Source organism: Halichoerus grypus, chromosome 4, assembly GCF_964656455.1.
Source record: "Halichoerus grypus chromosome 4, mHalGry1.hap1.1, whole genome shotgun sequence".
NCBI lineage: Eukaryota > Metazoa > Chordata > Mammalia > Carnivora > Phocidae > Halichoerus > Halichoerus grypus.
Window position 1 is genome coordinate 159750438 of NC_135715.1, and position 18923 is coordinate 159769360.

General features: G+C 41.7%; 2 protein-coding genes across 4 annotated transcripts in view; both read left to right on the top strand.

Annotated features, from left to right (window-relative positions):
* LOC118539727 (aldehyde oxidase) overlaps positions 1 to 1324 on the top strand; it is an 80211-nt gene extending 78887 nt beyond the window's left edge. For all 3 annotated transcript variants that reach the window (XM_036098498.2, XM_036098493.2, XM_036098492.2), the window contains one exon: positions 846 to 1324. In XM_036098498.2, the coding sequence (XP_035954391.2) occupies positions 846 to 896 (51 nt within the window). In that variant the 3' untranslated portion in view covers positions 897 to 1324. The remainder of the gene's footprint in view (positions 1 to 845) is intronic.
* A 354-nt stretch (positions 1325 to 1678) lies between these two features.
* LOC144381647 (uncharacterized) overlaps positions 1679 to 18923 on the top strand; it is a 74056-nt gene continuing 56811 nt past the window's right edge. The window contains exons 1-3 of the mRNA XM_078071169.1: positions 1679 to 7735; positions 8978 to 9099; positions 17934 to 18012. The gene's annotated coding sequence lies outside the window, so the exon portion shown is untranslated. The remainder of the gene's footprint in view (positions 7736 to 8977; positions 9100 to 17933; positions 18013 to 18923) is intronic.

Genomic DNA, 18923 nt, shown 5'->3' on the forward strand with positions numbered 1-18923 from the left:
TGGGAAGAGTAGACTGACCCTTAGAGTGCAGTTTTTCATCAGCCTGGTCCTGCCTGCCCTACAAAGGGGCTCAGTTCTACACCACTTGAAAATGAAGGTTCATTGCTCTTTCATCAGTTACATGTTCCTCCTTGGTTTCGTTCCCTTCCCAGGATATATTGGTCAGGAATGGGAGTTCAGGAACTGTTCCCTGAACCTGAGACACCCAGGCCAAGAATATGGGCCACGCCAACAGTCTGTCCCACTCTATCCAGTCAGATATTTGAGAAAGTGCGTGTAATTCCTGATTTGAACTGTAGAGTGGGAAGGGCCCTTTCTGGCCCAAGCCCAAGAGCAGAATCCCTCATGCATCAACACCCCTGCAGAGCAAACATCTCAGCTCCCCTTTGTCACGTTCACTGATGAGATTCTAACTGTGGGAGAAAGTCATGCTGTTGATCTTGACCCCTCTGACTATATACAAGGTATTCCTTATATTGAAGGGAGAGCCCCTCCTACTCCTCCTCTCAGTGCTGGCTCTGTGTGGTACCCCTTACAGCTTGTCCCAACCCCGTGAATCATCTCTTCACTATGGAGGAACACAGAGACTAATTCCACTTTTTATTTGTCCCCCTTCAAGTGTGAAATGATGACTCTTGAAGGCTGCCCTGCCCTGCCTCACAGTCCTGTCCCAGATTCTTCCATACTGCTCATGCTGTCATTCTGAGACCTCGCTTTGTCCTGGTTGCCCTCTGGGTGGTTTTTATCCTGTTTTGTTTTTGTTTTGTTTTTTTTATTATGCTATTTTTCACCTGTCACAAATGTTTTCCAAGTTGCAAACGTCCACATTTGTTCTTTTATTCCAGATCCCAAAAGACAAACCTGGATCCTATGTTCCTTGGAATGTACCCATATGAATCAAATACAAACTTCTGGGGAAATGGGATGACTCTTCCACCATCGCAGTCTATCCGGTCTTTATGCTTTAAGATGCTAGGTCTGAAAGATAAACGTTCATAGTTTAGAAACCATTTCACAGAGTATTGCTTTTATATGATGCTGATTTTCAATGTTCCATTTGGATTTTGATAGATATGCTTAAGCAATTTAGAAATCATATTTTAAATAGCACAAATACTAACTGGTTTCCTCTAGAATGATATTCTCCATTACTTTGTTTCTTAAATCCATCCAGCTGAATGGAATAGAAGATGATGATTTGTATGTGATTCATATTTGGCTTGTATCCACCAACAGAAATTACACTGTCTAGTGAAAGGCAATTTTCTAAATAATTTTATTAGTAGTGTGAACTGTAAAGTTGTCATTTTCTCATATGTCCCCATTTGCTGTCAGCCTCCTTTTATTGTCAAAATGGATCCAGGCACTGTATCCAAGCATCTGTGGGACTAAAGAAAAAAAAAATGGATAAATTAGACTTCATCAAAACTGAAAACTTTGGTGCTTCAAAAGATACTACAAGAAATTGAAAGACAAACCGCAGAATAGTAGAAAATATTTGCAAATCATATATCTAATAAAGATGTATTATGCAGGATATATTTTAAAAAGTCTTAAAACTCAGCAATAAAAAGATAAATAATGCAATTTAAAAATGGGCAAAGGAATTGAACAGACATTTCCACAAAGAAGATATATAAATGGCCAATAAGCACATAAAAAGATGCTTGAAGTCAATAGTCATTAAGGAAATGCAAATGAAAACCACAACGGAAACCATTTCATTCCCGCTAGGATGGCTATAATCAAAATGATGGATAATAGTAAGTGTTGCTAAGGATGTGGAGAAATTGGAACCCTTATCCATTGCCGGGAAGAATAAAAATGGTGCAGACACTGGAAAAAAACTGGCAGTTCCTCAAAAAGTCAAACATGGACTTACCAAATGACCACTAAGTATATACCCAAGAGAATTTGAAAACATATGCACACACAGACTTATACACAAATGTTCATAGCATTATTCTTAATAACCGAAAGTAGAAACAGCCCAACTGTATCAACTGATAACAGAATGTTACACAAAATGTGGTATATCCATACAAGGGAATGTCATTCAGCTATGCAAAAGAATGAAAGACTGATATCTTCTACAACATGGATGAACCCTGAAAACATTGTTTAAATGAAAGTAGCCAGACACAAAAAGCGACATATTGTATTATTCCATCTATGTGAAACATTGAGAATAAGCAAATTCATGGTAACAGAGAGTCAATTAGTGGTTGCCAGGGGCTGAGGGGAGAGGGGGAGAGGGAAATGGGGAGGTGATTGCTAATGGGTACAGGGTTTCTTTCTGGGGTGATGAAAATTTTCTGGAATTAGGTAGTGTGGTTGTACAACCTGTGAATATACTAAAAACCACTGAATTGCACGCTCTAAAAGAGTGAATTTTATGGTATGTGTATTACATCTCAATTTAAAAAAAAAGCATATGTGGAGAGAAACAGAAAATGTGGGAAAGATTGAGAAGTTGTGATAATCATAAGAAATTTATCCCAATGGCCTTCAGTGACAAGACCTCAATGGGGGCTAAGCAGCAGGACAAAAATCACTGGAAGATTCCATTTGCATTAAAGGCAGGAAAAAAAATATCTACACTGAAGTATAAAATACTAGAGATTAATGGATGGCACCTTCTCCCTGTCACACTCTCAACTCAAGAACTCTTGTCCCAAGACCAAGTTAAGATGGCAGCAGTTCTTCATGTTTGCCTTTCATTGCCACATGGATGTGTCTCAAAGACACCTCAAACTTAATGGGTCCCAAACAGATCTCCCTGTCAGTACAGCCATCCCCGAGATGCTAAGCCAGAAATGAGGGAGTGATCCAAGATGCTCCATTCTCTTGGTGCATGCACTTGTTCAGGCATGAAGTCCTGTCAGTCCCACCTCAGAGAAATCTCCTACATCTGTGCCTCCCTCTCTTTATTCCCATGGCTAATATGTTAGTTCCAAGCCACCATTATTTCTAACCTATGTGGTAGTCTCCTTATTATTGTCCTGCATTCATTCTGTTTCCCTTCCAAATCATTCTTCAGATTAAAGTGAATGTTATATATAAGTTTAGGGACACACACACACACACACACACACACACGATATGATTATGTCACACCCTTGCTTAAAACCTTCAATGGCTTCCTATTCGTTGCACCAGAATAGTATCCCAAGTCTCTAAGGTGGCATACATTCCCTCTGTGATCTGGCCCCAGACCATCTCTCCAGTGTTGTCTCACAACCCCCATTTTTGTTGTCAGAATTCCCCATTCTGTTTCTCACTCTGGAGCCTTGGTCCTCTGCCTGAGAAGTGCTGTCACTTCCATCCCTCCTTTTGTCTGCCACTATGTAGTGCTTCTTAAATTTTAAAATGCACACAAATAACTTGAAGATGTTGTTAAAATGCAATCAAGCGATCCCAGAAGCAAGAAGGTGTGATGGAAGTGGTCCGTCTAGAATCAAGCACAAGTAGGATCAGAAGGAACCCAGTTATCCTCTGCTGTTATATCAGCATCCCTCCTGCAGGTCATACATGTGGCTAGATGGTGGAGCGAGAGGCCCCTCATGACAAGCTGAAGGAGAAGGAGAAAGTCTGAGCTTGGTTCACAAATGGGTTGGTTGGAAAAAAGTCCAAGCTTGGTTCACAAATCAGTATGTGCATACAAGCCAGATATGGGCAGTGACTGCACTACAGACCCACTCAGAGGTGGTGAGGGGAAGTTCTCCCAATGGGCAGAGTTGTGCACCTGGTTATCCACTCTGTGTAGGAAACAGAGTGGCCCAAGGTTAGGGCATGTATGTATAGTAGCAAATGGTTTGGCCAGCTGGGCAGGACTTGGAAGGGGAAGGATTGGAAGATGGGGGACAAGAGGCTCATGAATGGGTATATGGGGATGGGCACAACGTGTCAAAATGTTCATATTGCACATTAGAAATATAAACTGTTCGCTACATAAATTTAGAAAAAACAATGTGGAAAACTTACTTTCTTCCATTCACAAAATAAGTTCATCTGACTCTTCAGAATGAGATATTATGCCAAAATAATTGGCTGGATATTATGAAGTTACATCGAAAGCACTTGCTGCTATGTCCGCCTGAGACCATGTTGGTGAAGGCTACGGGGAACAGACTCTCTTGTGCAGGCTTTGTTGGACTTGTACACACATTTTGGAAAGTGAGTTAGTTGGGCCTCTCAGCAGTCCCACCCAGAAATCCCAGTTCCTGTTGAAATCTCCCACCATGAAAGAGGCACTAAACAACCAAGTATGTACACAAAATGGCATTTGACATTAGCCCTCTCTGCCATTGGTCACCCCACTGCTTGACACAGTGGGCGTGGGAAGAGTCATGACAGCAGGGATGGGTGCTCTGCTTCCACGTAGCTGCTGCCACAGCTGAATGTGCAACCTGCCCCAACACAAGCCAGGACTAGCCCCCAAGTTAGCACCATGGTCCCAGGAGACCAGTTAGCCCCTGGGGGGCACACTGATAACTCCACGCTGCAAGGAGCAGTGATTTAACAGAAATAGATATGCATTCTGGGTAAAGGTTTGCCTTGCCTGCCTGTACGGCCTTAGCCATTACCACCTAAGGGCCTGTGCAATGTTACATGCACCCTCGTAAGATCCCCATGTAACACTGCATCAGACCAGTTTACAGCCAAGTAAGGGCAGCTATTCTACAGCAACAGGGTGAGAGTGTGACATGTGATCCACTGGTCTTTTCACATCTGTACCACTCAGAAGTGCAATGGATATTGCTCCAATAGAGCAATGGAATGGCCTAGAGAAATGCCAGCTAGGAGGCTTGGGAGGATGGAGCTCCATCCTCCAGGATGCAGGATACTTGAAATCCAATGGACAGTTAACAAGCTGGCAGAAAATATCTGGACATTTGTAGCAGAATATGGTTAATATCCATTGTATATAATTAAATTCTTCAAATTGGTAAGTCAAAAACCTAATAGAAAATAGTCAAAGGACAGAAGAATAAATACAAATATTCACTAAATGTATAGCAAGATGGAAGAAACCTAAAAATAATAAGAAATGCCAATTTTGGACTGTCCCTTCCCCCACATATTTGAAAAATGGTAGCATGGATAATACGCAGTGTTGGTGAAGGCTGTGGGGGAACAGATAATCTCTCATACATGATTCGCCATATTAGCACACACATTTTGGAAGGTGAGTGATTTGGACCTAGCAACATGCTTACCCTTCAACCCAGAAATTCCAGTTCTCAGAATTTGTGCAGCAGAAATACTTGCTCAATGTGCCACATTAAAGCCTAAGAGTTTTCATTGCAGCATTGTTTGTAATAGTGAAAAATGGAAAACAAATTAATGTGAACTAATAGAGGACAGTTTATGGCAATAATGAAAAGGCTAACAGACACATGAAAAAGTGCTCCACATCATTCAGCATCAGGGAAATACAAATCAAAACCACAATGAGATACCACCTCACACCGGTCAGAATGGCTAAAATTAACAAGTCAGGAAACGACAGATGTTGGTGAAGATGCAGAGGAAGGAGAACCCTCTTACATTGTTGATGGGAATGCAAACTGGTGCAGCTACTCTGGAAAACAGTATGGAGGTTCCTCAAAAAGTTAAAAATAGAACTACCGTGTGATCCAGTGATCACACTACTAGGTATTTATCCAAAGAATACAAAATTAGTGATTCAAAGGGACACCTGCACCCCAGTGTTTATAGCAGGAATGTCCACAATAGCCAAACTATGGAAAGAACCTAGATGTCCATCGACAGATGAATGGCTAAATAAGATGTGGTATATATACAATGGAATATTACTCAGCCATCAAAAAATGAAAATTTTGCCATTTGCAGCAACGTGGATGGAACTAGAGGGTATTATGCTAAGCAAAATAAGTCAGAGAAAGACAAATACCATATGATTTCACTCATATGTGGAATTTAAGAAACAGACAACATAGGGGACGGGAAGGAAAAATAAAATAAGATAAAGACAGGGAGGCAAACCATAAAAGACTCTTAACTATAGGGAACAAACAGGGTTGCTGGAGGGGAGGTAGGTGGGGGGATGGGGTAACTGGGTGATGGGCATTAAGGAGGGCACATCATGTGATGGGCACTAGGTGTTATAGGCAACTGATGAATCACTAAATTCTACCCCTGAAACTGATAGTATACTATATGTTAACTGACTTGAATTTAAATTAAAAATGTTTTTAAAAAGAGAAAAAAAAAGTAACATTTATTGAAAACTTACTAGGTGCCAGGCACTGTTCCAAGTACTTTGCATGTATGAGCTGATTTAATCCTCACAACAACCCCGAGAGACGTACAGCCTCTTTGTCCATTTCACAGGCGAGGCAATTGAGGCACAGAGAGCCTAAGTAACCTGAAAAAAAGCAGAATTTGAAATAGTATGAATAGTTGATTTCACTTTTTAGAAACCAACAAAAAAATTCATGTATGTAAACATATGTGTGTAGGGAAATTCTGTATATATATGGAGGAGTCTGGTAATCGTTAACTCTGAAAAGTGAACATTGGGAAGGAGTATTTTCATTTTCTGCTTTATACACTTTTGTATTTTTGATTTTTTTAAAAAAAACAAGCATTGGTTTTAGAATTTAAAAACAAATGCATTAACACCTAAAAATGCACCTGAATGCATTGTGTCTGCCGGATTTAGTTCCATTTCACTGACCAAAGAAGGTTTTGTTGCTGATTATAAGAAGAAATTTTATTCCAGGGCAGGAAAATTATGCATTGTTTAAGAACTACATTGAGATTGAAGTTCAACTTGGCTTAAGGCAGGAAGAAAATGGGGGTAGCAGAGGAAGATGGGGAAATAAGAGGATTGGGAGCATAGACAGACAGGATTTGATTAGAGGAAAAACAGAGAGCAGACTCCTCAGTGCAGAAACAGACCCCAGGAGAAGTCTAAAATTCTGCCCCTCCACCCTCCTCACAGCCCTCCTGAAGGCAGATGACCACATTCAGGGGCACACTCAAGTTCTCTCATTCTCCCCTTGAGAGGTACAGTGAATTTCATGTGCATTCAGCAGCCTGACCATTTGGGGGAATGCTTAATTATCCTCATTCTTCCTCCCACCAGTATTTTTAAGCTCCCCTGTCCTAGGCACTGGGAACCAGTTACCTGCCTTCATGGAGCTTACACTCTGGTGAAGTTATTGAATGACTTGCCTTCGAGGTGGTCTGCTTTGACTTTTCCTCATATCCTCTGGATCTTTATAAGATCACACATAACCTCGAGATTGGAGGGTAACGAGTTAATGATTTGACCAAACATAACAACCGGTAAACTGAAAAGGACATAGGAATAAATAGAGATCATTTCAACTCCTGAAATACATTTTTAACAAGATCATTTGGAGGAGGAAATGGCTTTCTTCATTCCAAGTAATAAAAGATTTTTTAGGTAGCCATACTCAAATTCAAAATCATTTATGTAACGGCTCAGCTTTAATATGTACTCAACTAGTTAGACTCATGTCAAAGTAATTGCTGTTATAATCACCTAAATGCATTTTTCTTTTTTCCTTTTTTTGGGAAACCACTGCTGTAGCGAGAGCAATGCTCAGCTTCATTGTCCAAACTCTGAAACCACGTCTCCGTCCCCGCCTGCCTGGGGCCCATCTTCTGCTCTCTCTTTGGAGCTACCGTCACCACTGCAGAAGCTGCAAGAAGCAGCAAAACCAGGATTCGCCTAGTTCAAGTAAGAGTATATGTTAACAAGTTCAGAATAACTATGGATTTAGGGGGCTTCTTTAGTGGTCTGAGCCATGGGTTAGGGTTTTAGAGGACCAAGATGGCAGGTAAAGGTTTTCATCCCTTTTATAGGAAGAAAAGTTACCCTTTTCTTAAGTTCTTTTATCCTTCTCCGGATTTCTGTATTACCATTTGAAGTTTGTTATACTTCTGTAAAAATGTGAGGGGAGGTGGTCCAGAGGGAGTGACACCCCATCTGTGTCACCTTGGACCGTCTCATTGCCTCAGGGAGGAATCCTCCCTTCAGGAAGGCTGTGGGTCCTATGCACACAGAAAGGGGACAATTCACCTTTATCTTGGTTCCTGTAATAAAATGAGAAAAATAAGGAGGCGTATTCTATGTTTGGTCCGTGTAAATAGTCATGCTACAAATTCTACCAGAAAAAAAAAAAAATACTTCTGTGATTTGGATATTTGAATTTCGCATGTTATGTAGTAGTCTTTAATCAAGACTATATTTGTTGAATATTCCCTAAACTGAGTTCTAAAGCCCTTGGGAGTGAGGATTGTGTCTGTTGTAAAAATAGCTTCCCAGACCATAAGGAATTGGTTGACCTAAAGGTTGCTGGCAGGCCACTGAGCCAGAGGCCAGAAGGAAGAAATATCACGGGGCTTTTTGTCCTTTTGGCTTCAAGAAACTCCTCGGATCGTCAGAGGTACAGGTGCATTAATCTCAAGGCTGATTTTTGTATAGGATTTTTTAACTCATGTACTGAAGATGCATTAGTGAAAATGTCCCAAAGTGAATGGAACACCAGATAACCCTCCAACATCAGAACAGGAAATGAAAAGTCGAAAAGCTGGAGCTCTCTTTATGAACAGAAGACTTTACAATAAATCCCTCCAATTCCAATTCTTTTTTTTCCCCCCAAGCAGTAGCAGAATGAGAGAGGCAACAAAGTAGACGCAGATGATCTCAATGTCTGTGGTCTTGGTTGAATCCAAACTGGGCTCTTGAAGCCATGCCCTGAATTGACTTTGAGGGCTTCCTCTCCCAACTGCCTCCATGGAGTCTCTACCCAGAAAGCTTCTGTCAGCATCTTAAATGTGAACAATTACAGCATTTCTAGTGGATTCCTGACAGGCCTGTGCCTACCTCTGCCTTTGCCAATCAGAAGCCTCTGTCTCATTTCTGAGAGCTTTCTGCCCATCACTTTTAGCCTGGATCCTCTGTGTTCTTTGTTTTTAGGAAGTTTGCTAATGGCCATGGCACCCAGTATGGATTCTGCACCCCAGGCATGGTAAGGAGCATCAACACTCCGAAGGAACCATCTGGAGCCCTCCACAGAGCGGTCCATGGGAAGCTTGGGGGTGAGTCACAAACCCCTACACTGCAGAAGGAATATTGTCTTTAACAAGAGGACCAGAGACGCTTGAACATTTTCCTCCAGGGAAGTGGGCCAAAGGACTTGACATGGATCTTTATGATCCATGCCTCTCAAGCAGTGTTGGCAAGGATTATCCAACCCTGTTTAGCAGAAGGGTAAACTGAGGCAGCCAGCCAGAAAGTAAAGTGAATTTTCCATATGACTATTACATTCTTGGCACCATATCAATTGTTCCTGATCATTTTAGTGTAACGTATGTTTGGAAAGCATATGCTTATTGAATCCATGTGCATGGGTAACTTTGATGCAATTGCAGTGTTAATGGAAGGGGGTGTCTGGAAATATTAGGACTTGAGAAATCTTTTAATTATGTACTTAGAGCTAGCTAAAAGAAGCAATGACTTTGGGGTTGTTTTTATTTTCGTTGTAGCTGTTGCTGCTATACTTGTTATTTAAGTATTATTAATGCTTAGGAAATCGTAGTTTTCAGTTAGGAATTCGGAAAAAATCACTTATGACTCATAAACTTACATTCAGTTGAAATGCCTTAAGACTTTTAAAGTGGTATTTCCCCCTTCTGCCTTTTGGAAACTTTTAAATTCTTATTAAGTTTCAAATATTCATTCTGTTCTATTAAGATACTTTTTAACTTTTATTCTATTATTTGAAAATCTGATGAACATTGCCTTCGATCTGCACATAAGTTGTTGATTAAAATATCAGACACAGTAAGCCAAGCAAAGAACTCTGAGAAAATTAAGCAACACTGTTAACATAGAGCTATTGTTCAGTCAAGTACAGACCTTCCTGTGGTATCATGCATTTAGATTTCTCTATCCCCTCCACAGAGGGAGCACAGACACCATCAGGTGGCTTGTGAGATCCCCATGCACTGTGTCTACAGCACTGATCAGTTTCTCAGTCTAGAAATCTCATCTCAAAAGGCATCGAGGCTAGTTTTCCTGAGTACCCAGTCTCCTCTTTGGGACTGCTGCCCTAGGCCCTCTCATCAATACTCCATTCCAAAAGAGATCCAGAAAGCTATCCAAGAGCAAAGTCAACCTCACCTAAATCCATCTTTTTGGAAACCAGGATCCATGGTCACCTGTCTCCAGTGCTCTAGCCCTGCTCTGGTTTTCTGTGATGTTTCTAAAAGATTACTGACCATGGCTTCACAATCTCATTCACAAATTATTTTAAGGTCATGGGACATAATTCGCCTTGACTGATCTGACCATTTGAATAAATTTAAAGGCTAAGCCCTTTCTTATAATCTCCACATATCCTGGGCTTCAAGTCTTGTTTTAACTATGCTTGTCTGATGCTTTTAATTTACAAAGCATTCCTTTGGTGAGAAATATGGAAGCAAAAATAGGAATAAGTTCTGCCTTCTCTCTGACTTCTGTTAATATTCTATCTTCATTGAGCAGTATATTGAGTCTCTGATACATTTTAGGCTGATAGTATTTTCTGCAAAATACATCCCTTAGACAACTGGACATTGCTCTGCACCACACTTTTGCCTTTGTTGTCAGTTTGCCCCAGTACTTCCATCATTTGCTCACATCGTTTCTTTGTTTTTGCTGGTCAGAGAGCAGTCTGGTTACAGTGCCTTCCCAAGTCCTTAGTTCTTCCTCATTTATAATTATATCCTCCAAATTACATTTCTGAGCGCTTCCTGTGCATTTTATGCTATATTTTCTTGTTACAGTTTCTGGTAAGTGGGAAAAAGTCCATCACTGTTCTGTACTGTCTGAATTTGGCTTTTTATAAGCCTGTGGCCCTGAGTAACAACACTGGTATTCTTCTCCTTCTCTTGTTATAAACCCAAACAAGTTCTCCCCCAAACATTCTGTCACAGGCTCTGTGGTTAGCTTGACAGCCATTCCCCTCATTTATTCCTCTCATTTCTGAGCCAGGCAAGAACTTTTTAATCCCCTCTTCCTTAGAAATGGTAGAATTTTTTAAACCTGGGTAATTGAAGGGTCCCTTCCCAGCCGTATCCTTCCTCTGTTTCAGTTTTCTCATTTGCTTCAGGGAAGCCCCATCCACACCTTTGGTTGGACCAAGTGACCTGTGTTGTCCACCCTGCTGAGAGCTAGATGTTGGTTCAACAGATAGGATGGGATTGGAGTTATGAAGAGATCCCATATTGCGGCTGCCGAGGATACTTCCGACCAAGGAAGCTGGGTTCAATAAGCCAGAAGTAGGAGTCTCAACATTTAGCCAAAAACTGGGGGCCTAGCAATTGGTATAAAAAACAAGGAAGACCAAAGATCAGAGGGTCCAGTTAAAAAACAGGAAGGAAAGAAGTAGTGAATCTAGATAGTTACCTTCAGCAAGCACTGAAGAGAGTTGTGGGTGCATTTCTGTTTGTTTCTCTTTAAGCTCTCGCCCTCAAAGTCTATACCCTCTTCTTTCCTTTGAGGTTCCTGGATTTCCTTTCATGTTTATATTTTATGATCATATGGTCTCTGCCTTCTTCGTTAGTTTTTTTTTTTTTTTAATATGGCCAGATACCATTAGTGGGTCTCATCCCTCTGGGTTTGGGTGATGGCTAGTAGACAACAGTAGCTTCACTGCACCAAAATTTCAAGTCCTCTCTCTTAATACCCTAGTCTGTGCTTTCGTATCTAGACACCCCCAAGTGGCCACCTTGTACCGAGTACTTCCTGTAGTAGTGGCTCTGTGCCAACTGTGCAGAAGACAAAACTGAAGTCCAGAGTGCTCAAGCTATTGCCCAAGATCCCACCACTAGCAAGTGGAAGGGTCAGGACTTGAACCCAGGCAATCTGGTTGTAGAATCTGTGTTCTTTTTCTTTTTTTAAGATTTTATGTATTTATTTGACAGAGAGACCCAGTGAGAGAGGGAACACAAGCAGGGGGAGTGAGAGAGGGAGAAGCAGGCTTCCTGCTGAGCAGGGAGCCTGACGCAGGGCTCGATCCCAGGACCCTGGGGTCATGACCCAAGGCAAAGGCAGACACTTAATGACTAAGCCACCCAGGAGCCCCTAGAATCTGTGTTCTTAACACCCTCATCTGAATCTACTTATTTTCCCGATACCGTTTTCTTTGCTATTTTTCCTGGAGAATTACCAGCACCCCTTTACTATGATTATTACTTCCCTGCGTGCCCCCCCCCCACAATATAGCTAGTGTCCTCTTTGGTTTCATATTTTGGAGTATCATCCAGGTAAGGTTTTAGTCTTCTCCTGTACTTACTTCTTTCTCACACTTATTCACGAACGCTTCTGTAAGCATTAGTTGAGTGCCTTCTGTGCTATGAGTAGTGTGACCATGGTTCATACCCTTAGGGAGAATCAGTCCCAATCAGCATTTCTGAGTCAGGGACAATTCATGTCATCAAGGGACCCATGAATACGCAGAATTTTGCGCAAAGTGTGTGTGTATTCACATGTGACTTTGAGGGTATATTCACAGAACAGAACTATCATCAGATTCTCAAGAGTCTGTGACTGCCTCCCAGAAAGGTGAGAATCACTGGTCTAAAGGAACACAGAAATAACTATAAAGGACAGTGACATCCTGCTTAGATCAAGGCGCCATGCTCCCAAACATGCTTTCCCAACCATGTGAGAGTACTCCCTCTTTGATCGGGTCAGTCCTTCCAATGTTCTATGATTTTTTAATACCATCTAGTGACTGTCAGGAACTTTAAAGGGTCTGAGATTTTACTTACAAGCTAACAAGTTGGGCTGGTGCAGTTCGATGGATGATAGCAGAACACACAGGACTCCTGAGTCAGAGACAAAGACTTGATTCTTCACAGGAAGAGTATAGCTAGAGTCTTAGCATTTCCTATTAGCTCCCCAAGCCCCAATTCCCACAAGGCAACGTGGGCCAGGTGACACCAGATGTGCAGTAGGTTGCATTTCAGCAGAAGAACCCTGAGATTAGGGAGCTCACATTTTTATAATGGGTCGTAAGCCACCCACAAGGTGATGTTCTCTTTAGGATACTGGACCGTAAGCATTCCTGCTAATTCCTTCACAGAGAGTCACGGCTGCTCGCTATAACAACATCCTTGGAAAGATAGTCTGGAACAGAAGCAGTCAGCGCCTCTGCTCATTCAGCCTGTTCATCTCTGGCATGTGACTTGTACTCCGCGAGGGGTTTCCTCAGTCCTTTCCCTTCCTCGTCACTGATTTCCTGCTTTGCACAGTTCCATGGAGTGCACTCCAGAACTGTGTCCTAAATGTCTTCTGAGGATACTAGCTCAATCTAGAAAAACTACCAGGATTTTATATATGATTTTGGAGGTAGGGGAGGAGAGTCCCAGTTAGAACAAGGGAGACATGCCAAGGGTAGAGACGTGGCCTTTGGGTTGAAATATCACGCATTTCCTTCTCCCTGGGTAATGTCTGCTGCGGTCCTGGGCAGAGACCCGTTGTGAAGAGTGTTTTAGTCCTGGGAGTGGGAAACTACTGGCAGCTGCTGAGCCTGCTCTTCTGCATTCAGTAGCAAAGCATCACACCCATGACGTGGAATTGGTTTTCAAGGAAAGCACAATATTGTGCATTAGAGACTCAGGTTTACCATTTTGCCCATCTCAGTGAGGGTAGCCACTGATATCTTTCTCAGAAACGCAGGCAGGTAGCACCTTAATGGCTTATTCAAAAGGAAAGCTTATAAAAATACCATATTCTGACTGAAAACGGATTAGGCCATCTTCCTAATGTCTAGCTTTGTGACGAGGAGAAGCAGAGAAGAGTCTGTTCCTCACATTGCCATTTCAGCTGCACATTTTATGGAATCACAGCCCAAGTAAAACATTTTTGCGAAATAGATGCCCGTCCTCTCTGAATCCGATTCCGTCTCTGATTAGTACTAATGGTCTATGAGGAAGAGAGGAGAAACCATTTCCATCTTTCATGTTGTGCAGAATCAGTAGCCACTGAGCATATGTAACATCCACAGAGCATTAGCGTCAGACCCTCCTCTGCCCACTCCCTCCACACACAGCCCCCAAAAACCTATAAGTAACTAAGAGAGACAATACGGAATTATTAATTTTAAAAATACAGTTTTCTCCTGCAAAAATATACCTTATAAGCTGCAGAAATTGTATAGCCAGAGATGTTTGGATTCCTAAATTGTTAAAAAGGAAAAAAAAAAGGATGTGGAAAATGAGAAATGAGTTAAGATGATGCCAAAGGGGACATGCAAGGAAGTATGTCCACAGAAAAGACTGAGGAATGGAGACTAGAGAACTATGTAAACAAAATAGACATGAATAATCCATGTAAAACTTCTGTTATGGTGCATTGCAGCTGTAAATATTAGTATTACAATTTACCTGAGCTGGGGAAGCAAGACAAATTGCAGTAAGATGTATTTATATATTTGTTCATTTATTTTTCAAGTCATTTATTCATTCATTATTTATTTGAAATTATGTGTTCTAGAATCTAGGTACCTTCCATTGTCACCTATATTTCATTTTGTTTCCTCATGAATTTAAAGATTACTTGAGTCAATTTAATTAGCCAGAACACTGTCATCAGATAAACACAGAGGAAAGACCTGTGCCAGATTCCCAGGCTAAAATAGATGGAGGGGTTATAGATTTGGCAGAAGGAAGACTCCTTCAGGGGAGCCAGCCCCTGGCTCTCAGTGGCAGCCGGGGATCGGTCTTCTCTTGGGCAGCCTGCTCCCCACTCCTGTCTCTTGGTTGTTTTGAGCATTAGAGGCCTTAATGAATGGGAAGTGCTGGACTGTGGTAGACAGCCAGGAAATTATAGTTGTTATTAACAATTACAGGCAATACAGTTATGTTTTACAAGCATGAACTTCGTTATCAAAATGCATAGCTTCAAATTCTGCTATTCTTTAGCTATATAACCTGATAAATTATTTAACATTCCTAAGCCTCTGTTTCCTTATCTGTAAAAGAAGATTATGATCATGAGGATTTAAATTATATCATGTCTGTAAAGTACAAATCAGGCTGAGCACATACCGAGTGCTAAATAAAATGTCTACTACAATTAATACCCCTACTACTACCACTGCTGCTACCACCACCATCATCATCATCATCATCATCATTAATACCTCTTTTGATATTACAACTGTAGGAATCCTGCTTTGCCATCCTTGTTTTTCTTTAATAGAGTTCATCTTGCTGTCAAATGAATGGGGAAGGGAAATGTTGCTTGGGTCAAGAAGAAAAGAAGCCTGAGAACAAAGCTAGTGTGTCTTTCTTTCTCCTCTTTTATCTGCAACTTTCCATATCTGGTCTGTAAGGATGAACCTGACCAACAGGGCTTGGAGTGCTGGTGGGGACCTCGTGAACGTTCTAAAAGCACTTGTCCTTCTCCCAGTGCTTCTACCCCTTCCCTTCCATTGGCCCTCAACCACCACAAACCCAAGTCTTCCTGGGAGGAAGGAATCCCCGTGCCGGGCCTGTAGGAAATGACAACTCGCCAAAGATGGTTCCAGCATGGGGACACCAACTTTGGGAAGACAGGACCCAGCTCAAGTCCCAGCCCTGAAACTTTCCAGCTTGGGTTTAACTTCCTCCTCGGTATACTTGGGATAATCCTTCAAGGGAAGTATTAGATGGGAAGACTAGATGACACACATGAGTGATGTACATAAAGTCCCAAACACTGTGATAAGCACATTGCTGTTACATAGTCAATGCCAGTTTTTCCTAATGACTGATGTTTGGAATTGTTCTTAGAACAGTCTTGGCAAGAAATGGCTTTCTAGAAATTAGAAATTAACTAATTTAATTATTTATTAAATATTATGATTTAATACATTATATAATTATTTAATTATAAATTAAATAATTTTATAAAATTAAAAATTAAAAATTTCTATGTATACCCTTTTTGAACCAGTATTTGCACTTCCAGGAATGTACCCCAGAGAAATAATTAGAGGTAGGTCAAAGATTTACTATATATGCTTGTCACAATGTTATTTATAATAACAAAAATTAGAAATAAATGTTCAACAATCGGGGATCATTTAAATAAATCATGGCATACCCATATGATTGGAACTTCAACTATCTTGAAAAATCTTTTTTGTGTAATAATTGAATTTGAAAATAAAAATGATTTAAGTAAAAAGTTTTTAATTGAGCACTCTGACACCAAATTTGTAAGGAAAAACTTGTCTATATATACAGTATGTGTACATACACACAGCAAGAATAGAAATGGAAGGAAATACATTAATAGTAGTTCTCTTTGTATGGCTGCATTATGAAATTATCTTCTAGATTTTATAGCAACTCTACTTGACTTTTTTTACATGAACATGCATTGTAAATTTTATAACAGAAAAAGTTTAAACAAAATGAAATTCCTATGGATGATATAATAGTTACAAATGCATTCCGTCTGGGGGCACCTGGGTGGCTCAGTCAGTTAAGCATCTGACTCTTGGTTTTGACTCAGGTCATGATCCCAGGGTCATGAGATCGAGCCCCCCGTTGGGTTCCGCACTGAGCACAGAGTCTGCTTGAGATTCTCTCCTCTCCTTCTCCCTCTGCCCCTACCCCCACTCACTCGCATACTCTCTCCCTCTCTGCCTCTCAAATAAATAAATAAATCTTTAAAAAAAGAAACACATTCCCTCTGAAAACCAATTTCACTTGGTTTCCAGCATAGATTGGGAAGGGGAGAGGAAAAATTTTAAAATTGGCATGGCTGCTTATTGGTGACCACCAAATATCATTGCCTGGGCTGGCAGGAAAGGGCAGACCTGCCCCTCGCATTTGCAAGAGCTGAAGCAAGAGTTCAAACAGAAGACATCCGCTTCTCTTCTCTTCCTGCCCAGCTCTGCCCTGCACTGGTGCTCACATGTCCAAGCTCCATCCATCCCCCAGACAGCCACCTCTTGGCCACCACACAGGCTTAGGGGTGAGTTCCTAGTTGTACTTCTGCCCTCTCTGGGAGGAAGGACTGGAGCAGAGTCAACATGGGCCCTGGAAGTGGGTTTGGGGCCTTTGGGGCAGGGAATTCTGAGGTAGTGTGTCCCCACAGCTTGTGGCTAGAAGACAGAGTACTGGCTGAGCGTGGAATGTCCCTTTGATCCCGAGGACTCCTTGCCCCTGGGGGAGGGGTGTGGCAAAAGAGGGACAGAGTTGGAACCCAGAGCAGAGTTCCAGTGACCTGAGGCCCAAGGATGAAACTGGGAATGGATTCCTGGGTGCCACATTTGATGCTTCTGTCATCAATAGAAATATAAATAAGAATGAACTCCAGGATGGCAGTTTATATGACTAAAAAAATAACATTATAGAAAATCTAATAAAGCGCTTAATCGAACCATTACTCATTCTTCAGCTATAATTTCCCCTACATCACCTTCCTGCCGTGTGTCAAGTAATCACGTTTCGTTCCTGTTACAACATCCACTTCTCAGTGGTGAGCTTCCCTGGAGCTCCCCCAGCCAGCACACAGAGCTGCAACCGGCAGTCCCCCAGGGCCAGCTCTGTTGTGGAAAGCCATTTCCTATTCTGACTCACTCTTTTGCCACTCAGCTTCTGCTACCCCTAATTGCAGTTCATCTTTCTCCAGCTGGGCCCAGAGCTCGGCAGGAGCAGGGATTTAGCAGCCTTCAGGTTCCTCTCCCCCCCACCTCCCACCCCCACCTTCTCCTCTGGCCAGAGTGAAACCAGGAGCTGGTCTTGTCTTGCACCACCTCGTGCCCCCGCCCCCAGCCCACCGCCTTTCAAACAGAACGAATTCAACACCTGCCTGCTAATGCCCACGATGCTTATCAAACTTTGACTTTGTTTTTACCAAAAGACTAAAACATTAATTGTTTTTTCTTAAGGCTTGTGTCAAATTGTATGAAAAAGAAGGATTTCTGCCCTTGGACCCAACCCAGGAACACGTTTCCACCTGAACTAATGGTATGTTCTTTTTCTCCTGATTTCTTTCTCTTTTCATGCCAACGATGAGGGAATAAACAGTCCCATCAGCTCATCCCCAGTTGATACTTTCCAGCATCTTTTACTCAGATATCTTAACCTGAATGTCAAAAGGAAAATGTGAAACATCTTCAAGGCAAAACACACTCATCCTTATAACTTGTTTCTTTAGTTTTCATCCATTAAAAATAAAGCCAGGGTGAAAAAAGTCTTAATATCTTTCATAGCAAATTTTACTTAGAATGTTAATTGGCTTAACATCAGTTTGTCCCCACAGTCAACTTTGCGCTACTGTCACTCTCAGTAACCTGAGAAAGGCATTTTTTCTCCCAGGACCTGCCCCTGGGTGGACCCACCTTGTCCCTGAACTCTCACCTAGTACAACTCTCCCTCTGTGACCAAAGCAGGAAAGTCACAGTCGATTCTGGTACACAAGCATCTTTCTTAAAAATCCAAGGAAAATCCAGGGTACAAATACTAGGCAGGTGAGGGAAATTACCACCTCCAGATCTCACTTTCCTGAGAGTTTGGCAGAGTTTTTAAAGCATCTAACTGCCTCCTTTTATTTTTTTTTATTTTTTTTAAGATTTTATTTTTAAGTAATCTACACCTAAGGTGGAGCTCAAACTCATGACCCCAAGATCAAGAGTCTCAGGCTCCGCTGACTGAGCCAGCCAAGTGCCCCTTTTTTATTTTTTTGCTTGTTCCTCCAGGTGTCCATGGACCTACTTGTAATTGTTTCACAAACTTCTGTTGAGAGCCTCCCAAATGTCAGCACTGAGCTGGGCACTTGGGATACAGAAATGACACACTGCCCGTCCCTCGGGAGCTCACAGTCAAATGCAGGGATCAGATGCGCCAGCAACAATTAACAGTGGAGCATGCAGAATCTG